Source organism: Panthera uncia, chromosome C2 (assembly GCF_023721935.1).
Source record: "Panthera uncia isolate 11264 chromosome C2, Puncia_PCG_1.0, whole genome shotgun sequence".
In the NCBI taxonomy this organism is placed as follows: domain Eukaryota; kingdom Metazoa; phylum Chordata; class Mammalia; order Carnivora; family Felidae; genus Panthera; species Panthera uncia.
Window position 1 is genome coordinate 74,220,889 of NC_064810.1, and position 20,240 is coordinate 74,241,128.

At 35.7% G+C, this 20,240-nt stretch overlaps 1 protein-coding gene across 1 annotated transcript in view; it reads left to right on the forward strand.

The window, feature by feature from the left end:
- FGF12 (fibroblast growth factor 12) overlaps positions 1-20,240 on the forward strand; it is a 263,779-nt gene that overhangs the window by 69,610 nt on the left and 173,929 nt on the right. The window contains exon 3 of the mRNA XM_049628403.1: positions 6,917-7,020. Coding sequence (XP_049484360.1) covers positions 6,917-7,020 — 104 coding nt within the window. The remainder of the gene's footprint in view (positions 1-6,916; positions 7,021-20,240) is intronic.

Here is a 20,240-nt window from a genome sequence, read left to right on the forward strand (position 1 = left end):
GGTGGGTGGGAATGAGCTCTTTTTCAGACTCTGCTTGCATTTGCTAACAACCTATTGGAGAAAGCAAGTCACACGACTGAGCCCAGTGTCAAGGGATAGGGCAGAACATCCTTTTAGAGCATTGCAAATTTATATGGAAAAGCATATACATGTGAGGAAAAGTAAAGAATTGAATGTATCAATACAATTCATCTACTAGGGTTTTGTTTTGTTTTACCATTTTCCCTCATTACGTTTTTAAACAACAGCTTTGTTGAAGTATATTTGACATACAAAAAAACCCTATACATATTTAATATATACAATTTGTTAAGTTTTGATACATGCACACATTCATGAAACTATCACTATAATCAAGGTAATAAACATACCCATCAGTTCCAAAATTTTCCTCATGCCCCTTTACTTCTTTTTTTCTTTTTTAAAAGAAACACTTAATATGAGATATAGTCTCTTGACATACTTTTAAAGTGCACACTGTAATATTGCTAACTATAGGCACCATATATATACATATATATATCTATATATATCACATTTTCTTCATCCACTTTTCCATACATGGACATTTAAGTTGTTTCTATATCTTGAATATTGTGAATAATGCTGCAATGAACATGGAAAGGCATATATGTTCTCAAGATCCTGATTTCAGCTTTCTCCATATATCCCAGGAGTGGGATTACTACATTATATGGTGGTTCTTCTGCGTTTAATTTTTTGAGGAATCTCCGTACTGTTTCTATATTGGCCACACCATTGTACATTCCACTGGTGGTACACACTTCCAATTTCTCCACATCCTTGTCAACACTGTTTATTTATTTATCTATTTATTTGTTTATTCATGGTCATTTGAGGGGCTCTTGGGTAGGTCAGTCAGTTAAACATCCAACTCTTGATTTCAGCTCAGGTCATGATCTCACAGTTCGTGAGTTCAAGCCCTGCATCAGGCTCTATGCTGGTGGCGTGGAGCCTGCTTGGGATTCTCTCTCTCCCTCTATCTGCCTCTCCCCTGCTCATTCTCTCTCTCTCTCTCAAAAATAAATCAATAAACTGAAAAAATGTAAAAGAAATAGTAGTCATTTGAACAGGTATGAGATGGTATTTCATTGTGTTTTGATTTGCATTCCCTGATGATTAGTGATGCTGAACATTTTTCATGTACCTATTGGTCATTTATATATTGTCTTTGGAAATATGTCTATTCAAGTCTTTTGACCATTTTTCAATTGAGTTATTTGGATTTTTGCTGTTGACTTGTAGAAGATACTTATATATGTAAGTCATTAACTCTTTATTAGTTATATGTTTTGCAGATACGGTTTTTTCCTCCCATTTTTCAGGTTACCTTTTAACTCAGTTAATTGTTTCCTTTGCTTTGCAGAAGATTTTTAGTTTGATGTAGTCCCACTTGTCTATTTTTGCTTTTTTTGGCCTATGCTTCTGGTGTTAATATGAAAGAAATCACTGCCAAGACTAATGTCAACATTTTCCCCTATATTCTCTTCTAGGAGTTTTATAGTTTCATGCTTTATGTTTGGACTTTTAATCAATTTTGAGTCATTTTTGTGTGTAATATAAAATATAAGTCCAACTTCATTCTTTTGGATATGGAAGTCCAGTTTCCCCAGCACCATTTTTTGAAGAAACGATCCTTTCCCTTCATTACCTTTTTCATATACTTTTTCCATGTGGTTCAGTAATTGGGTTTGTTATGGATCCCAAGAATACCAACTCCATTATTTCAGTTTTCAAAATATAAGAGTCAGATTTACATAAAGGTTTAGAATTAGATACTCCTTTTGGAAAGGACAAAATTGAGAAGATGTTTGGATATCATATTCGATGCTTGTACTTTCTTTGGCTTATAATTACAGTCTTCAGCAAATGTTTACTGGGATCTTGAATATAAATAGGACATATATTACCCTGTTTATTCTGTGTGTGTGTGTGTGTGTGTGTGTGTGTGTGTTTCTCTCTCTTCTGTTTCTGTCTCTTTTTTCTTCCTCTCCCACTCTCTACTCTGTATTATACAGGTGTGGTTTAGATGTGATATTTGTTTGGGGAGCTTACATTCTAGTTGTGGTTAGGACAGAAACATATTTTTTAAGGAAGAAAATTATAAATTGTGGTGAAAACAGTCTAGATTCAGGACTAAGGCAGCTTAGGAGTGAGAGAAAACACTTGGTATTTGGTGTGTCATGTCAAGCATGGCAGGAGGTTCAGTGTGAAGATATGGGGAGAGCAGCATTCCAAGCAGAGAGAATGAAGTAAGCAGAAACATGGGGTTAAAGAGTAGGAAGAGGAAGATCAAATTACTAGAAGCAGTAAGTAAATATATTAGAGGAAATAATGCCATGTAGCAGAAATGTGTGACTATATATAATTTTGATCTTCAGGCTGAGATGTTTTAAGTTTTTAATTTCTTTTTGATATTAAAAATATGTTGATCTTAAGAAAAAAAGAAAAAGCACTTTTATTCCAATAAGAAGACCACAAATTCTGGAAATGTGTCTTTTCATGACCCTTATAATCAATAACATTTGATGAATGTAAGATATGTACATATAACTGGGGTAGAAATTGCAGAGACCTACCCTGAAAAGTCTTCCATTTTAGGGATGGAGACAGATGTGTAAACAAATGGCTATAATGCCCTGTCTGAAATGCTATTATAAAGATATACTGATGAATTACACAATTATGGAAAAGGAAACAGCCATCTCAAGGGTTTGGGTAAAACTTGTGGTGCAGTTGAATAGTAAAGACAGATCTTCAAAAAGAGAGAAGAAAAGAAAAGAAAAGAAAATTTAGCCTACTTAAAGATCAAGGGGGGACTTGGGAAACGGGGAAACTCTATAAAGCTGGTTTTGGTGAATGGAATGCGTGAGTAGCAGGTGATAAACTGGAAATGCCATTTGAAGCCATATTGCAAAGGGTGCTGAGGGTCAGAGTAGAAACTTTGGATCCATCCATAGTCAGTGTAGAGTACCTAGAGGTTGTAAGCAGGAAAATGGCATGAGTAGATTCCAGGGACTGGAACAATGGTGTGGCCCAGTTCCTATGAGTTAGGGCTGTGGCTTCGAGGGTGGAGAGGAAGACTGGAGACACGGGAGGAATTCTTGTGAGTAGCAGAGGGCTCCTGTGAGTTACAGCCTGTGCACTACGATGAAGATAAATAATAGATAAGAGTAAGTCATTTGCCACTTTTCAAGATTTTAGGAGGCAGATGCAGACCTTCCCAAAGAGAGTAGTTTTTAGCTTTTACCACTAAAAATTTAATTCCAAAATGTTTACTGATTTTTTTATAGACTTGCTAAATCTCCCAAAGCATACCATTGAAAAGCCATTATCACTTTCTGGTTTGCGTAGAACTTTCACAGTTTCTTGCTTTTGTCCCTGCCTGGCTTTAGTAATTTTCACACTGTCCTCAGGTATGAAAAGTTTTCTAGTTGCTTTGTTATGACTGTTTCAGTTAGATGGATCAATATTCTTAGCATTTGTCCTGAGAAATCTTTAGGTGAGAAAGATGTTCTGCACAATGTTGGCTTTCATTGTTCTTTCTCATAAGAATTTTCACTGAACTTAATATTTTCCAGTAGTTGCATTTATTTACAATGTATAAATACCTTCCTTTAGTTGGTACCTTACATATTCACTCTGCTTCCTTTATCAGTTAGGATTATGGTTGGCTCCACATTACACAGACTAAAATAACAAGGCCTTATTTTTCTCCCATAAAAGCCAGACCCTAGGTAATTGCTGGACTGGTGCCATTGCTCCCCAAAGTCCTCGGAGACCCAACTCTTTCCAGGTTGCCTACCACCACTCCCTGGGGGGGGGTAGTCTTTGTTTTCATGGTCTCAGATGATCCGGCCACCACGCCCCCATCCCAGTCCACACAACAGTAAGGCAGATGGTTGAGAAGAGGGCGAAGGAAACTTATAAGCTATCTTTTTTTTTTGAGTTTATTTGTTTTGAGAGAGAGCAAGTGTGAGAGTCAGGGAGGGGCAGAGAGAGAAGGAGGGAGAGAATCCTAAGCAGGCTTCATGCTGTCAGCATGGAGCCCAATGCAGAGCTCAATCCCATGAACCACAAGACCATGACCTGAGTAGAAATCAAGAATGAGACGCTCAACCAACTGAACCACCCAGGCGCCCCCCCCCACAAGCTGTCTTTAAGGAAAGAGTCTTCAACTATGCAGAGACCCTTCTGCCAACATCTCTTTGGCCATTACTGAGTCCACAGCCATAGCCAGCTGCATGATATGTACGGAAAGGTAGCTAAGTAGTCTTAGACTTTGTGAAAAGGCAAGAATGGATATTAGGAGAAATTAAACTTAAAAACAAAGAAGGAGGAAACACATGTGAGAGAGCCAGAAAACTATTGTTCAGGTAGAGTTTCACTTGGGTTACCACATTGAACCTATTTGTCTTCCTAAAATTAAGATAATCATTCTGTCCTAAATGATCCATAGTGTTTGTGGTTGAGGGTCAAATACAGTGATGAATTTATCAACACTTTGAAGATTAAGAGTTGCACAAAAATGAAGTATTATTTTTTAAAGTATTAAACAATTCTGAATATAAACTCAATAGATACCAGTGAGATGATGTCAGTTTTTACATCATGCCCTAAGGTAACCTTATTTGACAAGCAGAAGACATATATTAATGACAAATAACTCTTATATAGAGAGAACACCTCTCTGTTTATGAAACACTTTTAAGAATTTGATAGTACATTTGATTCTTCTATAAATACTCTGCAGTAACAATTATTATGTTCATTTTACAGATAGGAAAATAAAACAGAGGTTAAATGAATGGCTCAAAGCCATGTAGCTTCTGAGTGGTTACTTTAGAAACTATGTTGTCTGCAAACCTCACACTTTTTTTGTAATCTGTTGCTGCTCGAATCTTTATGCGTCACACTTCTTGTTTTCCATTTGGCAAAGTTTAGATATCTAAGATTAGAGTGACAGACATTCGGATGTTTATCCCTACTTTATCTATGTGGTATTCATTCTCACTTATCCCTAGTATGAATCAAATCTTCCCATCTACTGGTCTACACATACATTATCTTCCAGAATCACCTAACCTCCGGTCCCCCTAAAATGTTTTTCTGTTCTTGACTTACTCAAATTCTGCCCTTTCTTTGTGTCAACCTGGGTCCCATATTCCATGTGAAACATTTCCTGAATATTTCAGGCCACACAGATCTTCCATTTTCCTGAACTTCTGTAACATAGAAAATATATATAGAATGCATATATTATATTTAATTATAGAAATAAATTATACACTGTATCAGATTATTCCATATGTCTTAGCTTTCTCTCCCCAAGTAGACTTTAAGGTCTTGTACTTCTTAAGTTATTTCAGTAGCACAAGGACAGTGTGAAGAACAAAAACAGTTCACATTCAAATTGAGATGGCTAATAATTCTTGAGCATCTTCTAAGATTTAGTCTCAACTGTCATGACAAATGAAGAAACAGGTTCAAAGAGGCAAAGGGACTGGTCCAATGTCAAGCATCTAAGAATTGAAACCTGCTGTAGTAACCTGTGGTCTAAGTCTTGATCCTCTACACCCATCAACTGAACATTTGACTGGAAGTCAAACTGTGTGTGTGTGTGTGTGTGTGTGTGTGTGTGTGTGTGTATGAGTGTGTGTGGTTAGTTAGCTTACCATTCTACATTGAGAAAAGCCCAGAATAATCAGTCATTACAGGTAGCCCTTGGTTTGATTTACATACATCTTAAATTCAACACTAAGAAGATGACCAGAACTGATGAAAATTTTATCAGTAGAAAAGCAGGATAAAAATTTCCAACTAAACTAGAATGTTAAAGTGAGCTACAGATATATTCTTTTATGCATGAAGCTGTGAGATATTTAGTTCATAGCCATGTTGCATCTGTAGTGCCTAACTATATGATTACTTTCTTCCCTTATGTATTACAAATTATTTCAGGGAAGGGACAATGTTAATGCTTATGCTCATTTTGTAATCAGAACAATAACTAGAGTAGTGCTAGGAAGATGTAATTCATCAAAATATATTTTTGGAAGAAAAACAGATTATCTTCTTATTTTTCTTTCTGGTATTTGAATACCTTATCCAAGTAGACATATAGATTGTTCAGTGATGGACAACCGAAATATTTAAAGACCACAAACCTGTTCTCATTTCATCACGGGATACTGAATTCAGTTTAACAAGTTAATTTTTAATGGTTTTAGTGGTTTTGTGCATGTATTTATACGTGTGTGTGTGTGTGTTTTCTGAGATATATGTCTATTACAGCTTAAGCTATCAATTAGAGATACATCTGTTTACATATCTACATTTACATGGAAAATAATTGAACTATAAAAAGAAATGCTCTCATTCTACCAATGTAGCTAAGAATGAGTCAGTGATTTTTATGTTTATCTTCTGTATTCAAGACAATGTTCAAGACAACAGGGAAAAATCTGAAAACAAGAAGCTTTGGCATAGGTTTTAAAGGTCATATTTTATTATTACATATGACGGCAATTATGTTTTCCACTATTGAGAATGTTTTGGTTCAAATTATTTACTTGTTTGAAAAAATCATATTATACTGTTTGAATATGTGTTCATTTTGTGAAGCAAAAACGTGGGGCCCTTTGAGACCTTCTAATGTCACCCCTTTATTACAGATGAGTTTATTTGATTTACCTGAGGTCGCATAGGTAATTAAAAGTGGTGCAAAGATAAGAAGCTTGCTCTCCCCACCCTTAGACCTCTTCAGTCTCCCTCTCTCTCCCTACTAATTTCAGTTCATAGGTTTGAATTCTCAAAAGAGTCCTCTTAAGAAGCAGAATGATTTATTCAAAAGGTCACTGATTTTTTCCTCTCTGTCTTCTTTTTCCCTCTTCAGCCCTCTTCAATCTAATTCCCGTGGGCCTGCGTGTGGTGGCCATCCAAGGGGTGAAGGCCAGCCTCTATGTGGCCATGAATGGTGAAGGCTATCTCTATAGCTCAGTAAGTACCTTGGAAAGTGTGCACGTGCATGTGCTTGTGTGCACACATAAACTGGTGTTGACAGGTAGTGGAGTAACCATTCTTTTATGGAAGAAAATTAGAAGTCGAAGTCATTTTATATTTTCTGACCCAATGTCAGGATTTTATTAAGATTTTATAATTTACAATGCAAAGGATCATGCCCTGTTGAGAAAGACCTAGTTACTGTCTATGCAATATAAATTCTCTTTGTCTGGCTTCCACTTCTAGAGGATAATTGATCTTTTGAATTTTACAGTTCTGTTTAATTCAAGGGGTAAGACGGGTTTTCCTTTCTCCTATTACTTCTCCTGTAAGCACAGAGGATGGCTTATGCAGTTAAATTCTTCAGAGAGTCTTTTGTGTCCTGTTGTGGAGAAAAACTTTCAGAATAGGTTGTGTTTTGTTTATATTGAATAAATCTTTTCAGTACCTAATATATCAGATTCCTGGCATAACTCATCACTTCAAAGATGATGTGAATTTATGGAATGAGGTCTGGATTAGGAGCTGGACATTTGAGTTTTATTTATATTTCAGTTACTATTTCTCTTTGGACAAGTTACCTCCCCCTCTTTGGCTTAATTTCTGGACCTTTAAAGTGAGGGTGTTGGACACTGGGTTGTTTAACATCTCTTTTATTTCCAAAACTGACAAAATTAGGTAGTATCAGTAGCTACATTATGAGCGCTGACATATTGTAAAGTAGTTAACTCTCCTCTGATGCCTGTCTGACTCTCAAGATAATAATTTATGTATTGGGAAAATGTGACTGCACTGAATAGATAGATATAGATATAGATATAGATATAGATATAGATATAGATACAGATATCTATATCTGTTCTCTCATAAGGAAATAGCCTATTTGAAGTTCATGAAGAGATATCCTTGAAAATGGAAGTTCTACTTACTAGATTCTAAATTAAATATTAAATTGTTTTTTAAACTTTTTTCCATATTCAGTTGAATGAATCTCTGCTGTACTGTGCTTGTTTTTAGTAATACATCTGCCATTCATATTAAGATTTTTAAAGTTACTGTTTTATTACCGAGCATACTCAGATCTGAATTTGCATTCATATACTAGATGTGTACATACATATTATTTCAACAGTTCTGCTCAATATAATACTTACAGGTAAACACATTTTTGGTTAAAACAAAAATGATCTTTCATTTTTAATGTGACATAATTCTAACAGTTCTTAATGTCCAGTTATTATGAGTTTATATTTTAAATATAAGAATTAAAATAAGCAAAAAAGATAAAAGCTTGTTGTTTTGAATAATTCTAATTAGTTAAACTTAAAAAAAATGTTTCACTGTAGTACAAACTAAAACATGGAGATAATCTTAGGATAGTATTGACTTTAGGGATTTAACCAGTCATCAAGTAAAGAGCCAAAACTATCAGTTATGCAAAAAAGACGGAGTTCAGATCTTTGGACCAGAGTTTATTTCCAAAGGTTTTAGAAGAAGAAAAACACAGAAAGTCCGACAACAGTACTGTAGGCAGAGCACAGTGTGTAGGAGCCTGTGCGTGTGTGTGTGTGTGTGTGTGTGTGTGTGTGTGTGTGTATGTAGGGGATCCGAGTGTAGAGAGATCTCCCTTGTTGGGTGCAATCTCAAAGTTCCTGAGAGGAGCCTGGATATTCAGTAGGAGTTAAGTAAACTGCATACTCTGAAGCAGGTTCAGAAATGCATTCTTTTTATCATTCTTGCTCAGAATTAAGGGTAAGGCACAGAGGTCTTGAGCCCATAGGAGGGGTTTCAAGAAATTCCTGATTAGATAATTTTACTGTGGGTGCTTTTTTGTAAAGGAGTAAATGCCTTAGACTGCCAATAATTACCTGGTGAGTTACCTATTTGGGGTAACCACATACTCAATTTCCTTTTCTTTTATTGCTTCATACCAAGAATCACCTAATTTCTCCCTTCTTATGGTAGAGGCTACTGAGAACAATTTTCCTTTGATTATAAGTATGCCATTGCTGACAAAAATCATCAGGATTCCTACTTTCAAAATCATCCTCTCTCTGGATAGAACTAATAGGAGTAAGTGTTGGTATTTAATTAATCTGATTTAATTTAATTTTTTTTTTTTAATTTTTTTTCAACGTTTTTAATTTATTTTTGGGACAGAGAGAGACAGAGCATGAACGGGGGAGGGGCAGAGAGAGAGGGAGACACAGAATCGGAAACAGGCTCCAGGCTCCGAGCCATCAGCCCAGAGCCTGACGCGGGGCTCGAACTCACGGACCGCGAGATCGTGACCTGGCTGAAGTCGGACGCTTAACCGACTGCGCCACCCAGGCGCCCCTAATTTAATTTTTTAAATGTTTACTTATTTTTGAGAGGGGGAAGGAGCAGAGAGAGGGAGACGCAGAATCCAAAGCAGACTCCAGGCTCTGAGCTGTCAGCACAGAGCCTGATGGGGGCTTGAACTCATGAACTACAAAATCATGACCTGAGCTGAAGTCTGACACTTGACCGACTAAGCCACCTAGGCACCCTGGTGTTTAATTTTAAACAGTAGGCATAGGCCTGAGGCTTTCGTTATAAGACTAGAGAGAGCTGATCCTGGGGTAGGCAAACCTGAAAAAGAATTGAACATCAAGGCTCCATCACAAACACAGTACTGCTCAGCTATGTGGTATGCCTCAGCAGGATAGCACCAGCACAGCCAGGAGCCTGGTGGTGAGTTAAAAGCAGGTTATTAACACAAGTTTTCTTGAGGTGTTTTGGTGTATATAAAACTTGTGGGTTTTTTTTTTAAAGTCGTTTCCTATTTCATTCATGTTAAACAGTATAGTTAGGCACATCAACAGGGGCCATATCTGGTATGTGGCAAGGACAGGGGGCTGATGTGTGGCTGCAGCCAAACCCAACAGGTCTTAAAGAAGCTACTTAGAGTCCCAGCGGTGTGTCATTTACCTGGTTTGCGTTCATTTTAAAACTAGGAATTAATTCCCTTGTGACTTCTGATTTCTTCCTGTCACCAGGAGACAGGAAAGAGTAGTTAAAATGGAGTGACTGCTGAGTAGCATAGAGCTAAAATGTCAAGATCCATTCTGAAAAATCTGTTTTGATAGCTGAATTTAATTCATGTGCATTTAGTGAGATTGTTGATGCATCTGGATTTGTTTTTGCCATTGTAGTTCATATTTTTTCTTTTGCTTCTGTGTTCTTTATTTATTTCCTTGTGTTGACACTTTTTCTCTATTCTATTTTTATTCTTCCACTAGTTTGTAAATGTAGCTTATGATTCTGGCTTTAGTGATTTACCCTTATTTTTTAATATGCGTTTATAAGTATATAAGATTATATATACTCATTATATATGCTCAATATTTTTTTGTTTCTGTCTGCATTCCAAACAGCTGGTTGACCTTAGGATGTCGTCTTGCCTAGTAAACACCACCACCCTTCTTGCCAATTTGATTAGTGAAACTTTAAAATAAAATCATATGCATGATTAGTTATTATTCTACAGATAATAGTTAAATTTACCAATCTTTAAAATAATTTCTATGCATATAGTTTTTGGTTTTGTGTATGTATCAAATTTGGCCCAAAGAAATCTTTGTTTTGGATATGAGGTCTATGTAGGTGGTGAATTCGCTTTGTCCTGGTGTCCATGAACATGCCTTCTTTTTGCTTTCAATCATAAATTATAGTTCAGATTGTTATAGGATTCTAGTAGACCTGTATTTTTCCCAGGACTTTGAAAATTATACTCCATTGGTTTCTGACATCTATTGTTGAATATGAGAAGTTTACCATCAGTTTAATATTCTTTCCTTTGTAGGTAATCTATATAGGAAAAAAAATCTCTTTATGTTTCATGTTCTGCAAATCCGACTATAATATCTTGTTGTGAATCTATCTTTTTTTTTTCTACTTGTAACAATACAATTTTAATAGGCCATAGTCACAATGCAATATCTGGCAAAAGTTCTATTACATGACTGAAACTCAATTTCAAGGGTTTTAAACTATTTTTTTTTATTTTTTTATTTTATTTTTTTAATATATGAAATTTATTGCCAAATTGGTTTCCATACAACACCCAGTGCTCATCCCAAAAAGTGCCCTCCTCAATACCCATCCCCCACCCTCCCCTCCCTCCCACCCCCCATCAACCCTCAGTTTGTTCTCAGTTTTTAACAGTCTCTTATGTTTTGGCTCTCTCCCACTCTAACCTCTTTTTTTTTTTTTTTCCTTCCCTTCCCCCATGGGTTTCTGTTAAGTTTCTTAGGATCCACATAAGAGTGAAACCATATGGTATCTGTCTTTCTCTGTATGGCTTATTTCACTTAGCATCACACTCTCCAGTTCCATCCACGCTGCTACAAAAGGCCATATTTCATTTTTTCTCATTGCCACATAGTATTCCATTGTGTATATAAACCACAATTTCTTCTATCTTAAATTACATTGTTAGAAATTCAGAATGCACTTTTAATAAAAAGATGCATATTTCTTCAGTTATGAGATATTTTAACTCTTAACCCATGTACATTTCACTTCTCTATCTTGATGCTGATAATGCTCAAAACGACTTATGTTAGAAACTCAAATTTACCTACTCTAGAATTAATGCCATCTAATTTGTGATTTCAATCACTATGTATTTTTCATTTTTGGATGTCTAATGGTTTCCAAGTAATATCTACCTGATCTTGATTGATTTCTTCCTATTTTTACTATCTGTTCTTTTTATAGAAAGTTATTAACTCATTTATCTCTCTGAGCATTCTTATAATACTTTGTCAGACTTCCCCATACATTTAATTTCTTTGGTAGTCAAGTTCATAGTTTAATCAGTGATTTTGTTGGCTACCATTTTTAGAATTAGTTTGAAATTATTAGAATTCAGAATTCGTTTTTCATGTGGTTGTTATTTGGTCTGAAGGAACATTTCGCTACCCCGGCTCCTTGATCTTCTTCCTCTAAGGTCTGCCCTCACTTTCTAGTGATTTTTGTTGTTGCTGTTGTTGTTGTTGTTGTTGTTGTTGCTATCCAGCCTTCAGTGGCCCTAGTTTAGAATAATATTTGAGTCATTTCAAGGCTTCTATCCAAAGGTAACATTGGAGTTAGGGAAGGGGGCTTGGGCGAGGTTTTGGCTAGGTCTAGTCCCTTTCATTGTGAGGCTGTGTCTATTACTGGTTCTACTCTAAAACACGATCAGCATTTTTATTTCAGCCTTTTTAGAGTTGGAGAGGAAAACTATCCCAGCCACTGGTGGAGCAGGTAGCCTGGCTGCAGTCCCCATCCTCCACAGAGGGCTTTTGTTCCCATGGACTTGATCAGAGGCACACCACCAACTTCACGATATGGAGCTTTGCAGCTATAAACTGCTTAGTGTCTTCCTACATTCCATAGGGATACTTAGCTTGCTTTGAACCGGGTTATGTCATTTAGATCTTACATTTTTATATTTTATTCATCATTGCCATCTATTTCGAGCAGTGTGGGTGCCAACATAGTCTGAACTCGTGCTTTTTTCCTCCTCTTTTTAAATTTAAAAAAAAATTATAGTAGAAACATAAAATTTACCATCTTAACCATTTTTAAGTATACGTTACAGTCGTGTTAACTGTGCACACATTGTTGTGCAACAGACCTCTAGAAATTTTTCAACTTGCAAAACTGAAATTCTGTACCCATTATCAATAATTCCCCTTTTCCCCTTCCCCTCAGTCTCTGGCAGACACCTCTCTACTTTCAGTTTCTGAGTTTGACTGCTTTAGATACCTCATATAAGTGGAATCACATAATACTTGTCTTTTTGTGATTAACTTATTTCATTTAGTGTAATGTCTTCAAGGTTCATCCACGTTGTAGCATCTGAAAAGATTTCCTTTTTAATTGTTTGAGAATCCTCCATACTGGATCCCATAGCAGCTGCACCATTTTGCGTTCCTAACAAGTGGACAAAAGTTTCAATTTTTCCATATCCTTGCTAACTTTTATTTTTCCTCCCTCCCTCCTTTTTTCTCCTTCCCTCCCTCTCTCTCTGCCCCCCTTTCTGTTCCTTCTTCCTTCCCTCCCTTTCTTTCTTCCTCTAACTTCCTCCCTTTCTTTCTTTCTTTCTTTCTTTCTTTCTTTCTTTCTTTCTGATAGTGGTCAACCTAACAGATACCAGGTGATATCTCACTGTAGTTTTGATTTGCATTTCCCTTGGATTAGTGATGTTAAGCACTTTTCATACACATGTTGGCCAGTTTTGGAGAAGTGTCTTTTTAAATCCTTTGCCCATTAAAAAAATAATGTTTATTTTTGGGATCACAGAGCCTGACGTGGCACTTGAACTCATGAACCACAAGATCATGACCCAAGCCAAGTCACTTAACCGACTGAGCCACCCACGCACCCTTAAGTCCTTTGCCCATTTTTAAATGTGTTTTTTGGCTGTTGAGTTGTGAGAGTTCTTTATATATTCTGAATATTAACTTCTTATCAGATATATGGTTTGCAAATATTTTCTCCTATTCTGAAGGTGACTTTTTCACTTTGCTTTCTTTGTTGTGCAGTAACTTTGATGTAATCCCACTTGTCCATTTTTACTTTTATTGCCTATGAGTTTGGTTTCATACCCAGTAAATCATTGCCAAATAAATCTTTTCTCCTGTGTTTTCTTCTAGGAACTTTACAAATGTAATATTACATTTAGGTTTTTAATCCATTTTGGGTTAATTCTTATATATAGCATAAGGTAAGGGTTCAATTTTATGTATTTATTTTTTTGTATATAGGTACCCAGTTTTTCCAACACTATATGTTGAAGAGACTATCCTTTTCCCATTATGTAGTCTTAGCACCCTTGTCAGAGATCACTGGACTATGTATGTGAGAGTTTATTCCTGCACTATTTTGTTTCATTCATATATATGTCTGTCTTTATGCTAGTACTACACTATTTTGATTACTATAGGTTTGTAATATATTTTAAAATCAGAAAGTGTGAGTCCACCACTTTTTTTTTTAAATCAAGATTGTCTTGACTGTTTAGAATGCTGTGAGATTAGGATTTTTTCCTAAATCTTAGGATTTTTTTTCCTATTTCTGAAAAAAAAAATGCTATTGGGATTTATGGAGATTACATTGAATCTGAAGGTTGTTTTGGGTAGTGTGGACATTTTAGCGATATTAAATCTTCTAACCCATGAACACAGATGTCTTTCCATTTATTTGTTCTTTCTTAATTTCTTTCAGCAGTGTTTTGTAGTTTTCAGTGTATAATTCTTTTGCCTCCTTGGTTTTTATTTATTGTGCCTTTTTGGAAGGAAGCCCCAAAATTTTTTAATGGCATTAGATGATACTTTTTGTAAAACTGAGTAAATAAAAGTTCTAGAAGGCATCACTTTCCCACACAAAATAAGCTCACAAATGCTAGAAACTTCTGTTCCTGAAACACCTTCTTTAGTAGTTCAGGAAACACTGCTGTGTCACAATCTGTTGGGACAGATTTTCCTACAAATCTTACCTTATTCAGATGGTGCCTGTAATGTTAACATTTTTGTTATTTAACCGGTTATAACTGACTTGAATTTTAATAGTGTTGATATTTCATTCTCTTCGAGGTTTACATGATTTTGAAAAATCTTGTAAAACAACCTAAATTTTCTCAAATTATCATAATGCTTAAAGGCATTTGTGTGGGAATGGGGGAGGGTTGCATTTTTTCATCATGCAGAGAAGGTATAGTCTGAATCTCCTCTTTCTACTCTTTTCTATAAATTTACTATAAGATTGGTATCTTTATATATTTAGAGTAGTTTGAACTGAGCCTTGCATACATAAAAACAATTACAGATAAGCATTGTTTGATGTAAATTTCTAAAGTCAGATTATTTTCAAACTGTGGTTAAAAATTGGCAATAACAGGGGCGCCTGGGTGGCTCAGTCGGTTAAGTGTCCGACTTTAGCTCAGGTCACGATCTTGCGGTCCATGAGTTCGAGCCCCGCGTCAGGCTCTGGGCTGATGGCTCAGAGCCTGGAGCCTGCTTCTGATTCTGTGTCTTCCTCTCTCTCTGCCCCTCCCCAGTTCATGCTCTGTCCTCTCTGTCCCAAAAATAAATAAACGTTAAAAAAAATTTTTTAAAAATTGGCAATAACATATTTTAGATAATTATTATTATAGAATCATATGTGTAATAAAATATATAAAGGATTAAAGTAATACTACTATAGTTACATTGATGTTGCTATATTTGCCTTTGTTGTTGTTCTGTGCCTGTGTAATTCTTAACCTTCCTTGTAATTCAGTTCAGATCTTAACTGATATGTGACCTCTTTCCATTACCTATATTGGTAAGAATTAGATGCTATTTCTGCTTTAATATCACAGTACTTATTGTCTGTTTTTCTAGTGGGAAGGAATTATATCATAGTCATCTTTGCTACTTGGGCCATATATTTCTCCCAATCACAACATTGAGTACATTCTCTGATAAAGGAAAGCTCTCAATAAACATGTGGACTTTTAAAGAATTGCCTGTTCCAAGTATAGATGGAGAAACAGATGAATAATTAACTATGATTACATTGGTGATCTTACAGTCCACAGCACAAATGCTGCTTTGTCCTCAAAATCAACCTCAATAAACCTAAAATTTATTCAATATATATTTATTGGAACTCTACCACATACTAGACATTATACTATGTAGTGAGCATATGCAAGAGGGTAAAAATAGGCAAGATCCTTGTCTTCCTAGAGTTTTAACTTATCATAATAATTACCTGTTGCAATAAGTTTGGACCAATACAAAATTAGAGAATACAGTCTCTAAGACCTCCTTTACCTCTAACACCAATTGTAAGTTTGGGTCTGGGGTAGTTCCCAATACCACTTTCTGGATTGATAATTTACTAGAAGGACTTTCAGAACTCACTGAAAACTATTATAAGTATTATAATTGTGGTTCTTGTTTATTATAAGGGAATGATACAGGGAAGCCAAGGGAAGAAGTACATAGGGTAGAGTACATAGGTACACATACCATGCATACCAAATACAGAGTTTCTCTTATCTTCTTCCTGTAGAATCAGAATGTATTACTCTTCTGATATCAATATCTGGCAATACACAAGGAATACTGTCAGTCAGGAAACTCACCTGAGCCTTGGTGTTAAGAGTTTTTATTGGGACTACATTATGTAAGATTGGTTGAATGATTGCCCATGTGGTTGACCTCAGGCTCCTGATAGACTGATATGTTGCATGACTCAAAGTGCTAAACCTAAATCATATTGTTTCTCTCTGGCTAGCCTAAGGCCCTTAGGCAAATAAATATCAATTTTCAGAAGCCAAGGGAAAATGCCAGATATTTTTTGGATTAAAGGTTAAATTCTTTACCTGTATACACACCTATATAATTGAAGTCAATGCAATATTCTATTAATATATTACTCTGACTTGGTCTCCAGTCCTACCCCATTATAAACTAAGCATGTCCTCCCAAAATGCATGGGTTGAAGCTCTGATCCTCAATATGTTGGTATTAGGAGGTGAGGCTTTGGGGAGGTAATTAGGTTTAGATGATGGCATGAGGCTGGAGTACTCATAATGGTATTAGCATCTTAAAGGAAGAGGAAGAAAAACCAGAACTTTTTCTCTCTGTAAGCACACAAAGATGATGTCATGTGAGTATACAATGAGACTGTAGCTGTCTGCAAGCCAGAAGGAGAGCCCTCACCAAGAACCAAATCCGACTGCACCTTGATCTTGGACTTCCCAGCTTCTGGAACTATGAAAAATAAATGTCTGCTGTTTAAGCCACCCAGTCTGTGGTATTTTGTTATAGCAGATAAGATACCTCACTTCTGCCTACGATCTACTTTTCTTTCTTCAGCTTGGAAGAAGAAAATGATGAAAGAAAAGAAAGTTATGAGAGTAACATCTGGTATATCATCATTTGGGAAGTAACAACATAATTCAGTGCTTTGGACAATTTGGGAGCCCTGACATTTGAGTCTAGGAAATTGCACTTAGTAAGAATGCAGTTTGAATAGCTTGAAACATGTCTAGGACTTGTAACTAGGCTGAAAGTATTGGGTCTTTTTAAATGAATGGTTCAATGCACTTAGCACACACATCACTGGCATTTTAGTGATTGATAATAATTGAAATGTTTTAAAAAGGCTTGCTTTTCTGACTATAACCATTGTTTACTTACTTAATAAACTTAAAATAATTATATTGATAATGTTCTGACCTTGTATCAGTGATCTCTAAAATCTAAATTACTTAGCTTATGAACTATTAAGATTTTTTTTCAACTAAGGGATTAATGAAGGTCAAATTATATAAACACAAATTGAATTGCTTAACACTGCCTTAATCCATATCAATTATATTTGAAACTAAATCAATGATAAAGTAACTGCTTTAGGTCAGTCTATGTTCTAATACATAACCAATATTGTAAGCTGTCACAAGAGTAGCTCTAACAGTGATAGTCATAGCGGCAGTATTAATAACTGTGCTGGTACAAATAATATAGTTTGCTTAGTTTTTGTTATTTCGTAGAGGCTTTTAGATTTATATGTAATTTGCACAGCAGCTCTGTGAAGGCCAGGAATGGACCATTAAATATAGATGAAAAGCTGCAGTTTAGGAAGCTTGTTGACTTTAGTCCATCCTAGTGAGGAACAGAATGAAAACTTATTATCTAGGTCTTAACTCCAGAAATTATGAGATTTCCATAATACCATGATGCCCTTGGCCTTATATATAATCTATCTTTCCACTGTAGAATGTTTTCTCAATTTTTAACTGAGCTTTCAGATAAACAGTCTCATCTGGGCCTTGTAATGACTGTGATATTGCCACTGAAGGACAGAAGATACACTTGGGAAACAGAGCTTATGTGACTAAAATAAGGGTGCTCAGTACAAGGGAGGTAGGTCAAGAAAAGGAAATCCTAGTTCAGTGTTCATTCTTTAAATCAACATTGCTCATCTTGTTTGCTGTTGAAATTAAGGATGTGTCACTCTTTACTGTTACAACATGTCAAAATCATAATTATATTAAAATCAGAGCAGCCTTGGGGCGCCTGGGTGGCTCGGTCGGTTAAGCGTCCGACTTCGGCTCAGGTCATGATCTCGCGGTCTGTGAGTTCGAGCCCCGCGTCAGGCTCTGTGCTGACTGCTCAGAGCCTGGAGCCTGTTTCAGATTCTGTGTCTCCCTCTCTCTCTGCCCCTCCCCTGTTCATGCTCTGCCTCTCTCTGTCTCAAAAATAAATAAAGGTTAAAAAAAATTAAAAAAAAAAATCAGAGCAGCCTATCACCTTGTTTGTGATGGCTTTGTTGATAGGTATCAACAGCAATAGTGACAACGGCAAGAATGAGAGAGAAATTTCTTAATGGACTCATGTCCTTTTGCACTATTTAGAATTACATGCCTAAATCTGGTGCTTCGGTAAGAGCAATCTCAAGATTGTGATAAGGTACTGACTTGACTAAGTCAAGAGTTATTGAGAAACATGGGAGGGGCCTTTGAGGAAGAAGAAAAGGAGAAGACCAACATTAAAAGCTAAAAGGGGAGCATGATTTTATGCCCACAAAATGACAATAGGAGAAAAGCACTTTTTATTCTCGAATTTCTTTTGCTTCTCACTATAAACAGAATATCCCAATAAAACTTTTCTCAATTTCTGCAAAATAAAATTTCTACAAACATAGCTTGCATATTTTGCACCTTGATGGGACATTATCTGCATATTCCCTTTCTTCTTGTTAGAATTACTGTTTTTTGTGTCCTTTCTGTCTTATCAGAATCAAACCCCTTGAAATTAGTGATTAGACCTAATATATATTAATACATCGTGTAGCACTGAGGACTGCAGTTTCCATGTAAGGGTATCTGTTAAAATCTTATTGAATCAGTTAATGGATGCAGTTCATGCAGTTTAATTCTGCAAATAATTCACTGGCCATCTGGTCTTAATGGTTTTTGTAATAATTGTGCTGATTTTGTCTCTATACAGTTTCTAGTTCAATTAACTGGTTCCACATTGAATAGGCTATGATGGTACTGTTGAAACATGGAAAGTTTGCTAGAAGAGTCATTGCATGCTTCTATGCATTCAGCCTGGCATTGTGTTGTAGTTTTAAGAGCTGATCTTGTCATGTTTTTCTTTCTGTACCAAATACTGCTTATAAAGAAGGGGAACAAAGATTGGCCAGGGCTTCTTCCTGGGAAGCAGTCTGGTCATTTCAGGTCATCTTTCAGTGGAAGATTTCCATTTTATGTTGAAAAGAAATGGCAGATTTTTTACACAAAAATATGTAGAATGGGGGTACAAAATATTATCTACTCTAGAATTTGAATTTCCTCATCAACTGACTTCCTCATGGAATGTTCTGAAATATGAGGCATATGCAGAACTATTTCTTGGAGCAGGTACTTTCTCTGAAAAGTCCTGAATATTTAAGAAAGAGGAAGAGAAGAGAAGAGAAGAGAAGAGAAAGAAGGAGTACCTTAGCCATTACTGCCAAATGAATCATAGAGTTGAATGGCACCTGGATAGAAAGAAGTCAAAGACCAAATCACAAAGCCTTGTTTAGCAATTAGTTTGTTAAATATTCAGTTAGCGCATTTACATTTTTTCTTCCATACACATGTGATTTTCTTGAATTTTGTAACATTTATTTTTCATTTTAGGTTAGTTTCTGGCTATAGCACCTAGAAAAATTACTTATTTGCCTATTTTTTTACCCGCATATATATTAGTTAAGTGAACTGGGGTATTCTTTCCAATTAAAAAAAGAGAAAGAAAAGAAAAAGAAAAAGAAATATTCAATCCTGGCAGCTCAAGAATCTGGCAGCTGTTGCTTGCAAACATGTGACATGATTTTTTGTGTTGTTAGAATTAGGCTATCTTTCTTTAGGAAGAATCAACAGATCATTAGTTTTACTTTCAGTAAGGATTGAATAATGGTAAGCATCCGTCTTTAACTTACTATATTTTCAATAGTAAGTGGTGTTGTTTTTATTCTAAGAGTATAATGTCTGGAAAATATTAATACTTTAGCTCCAGGGCTAGCCTTAATTGTAAAAATTAGCATATATGTTTCTAATAACATTTTTCATTGAAAAATAAAAGTAGGATTAAGCTTCTAAGGCAGCACTAATGAAGACCTTTGGTTGAATCATTTGAAAATGATACTGAATTTTATATTTTCCCTTC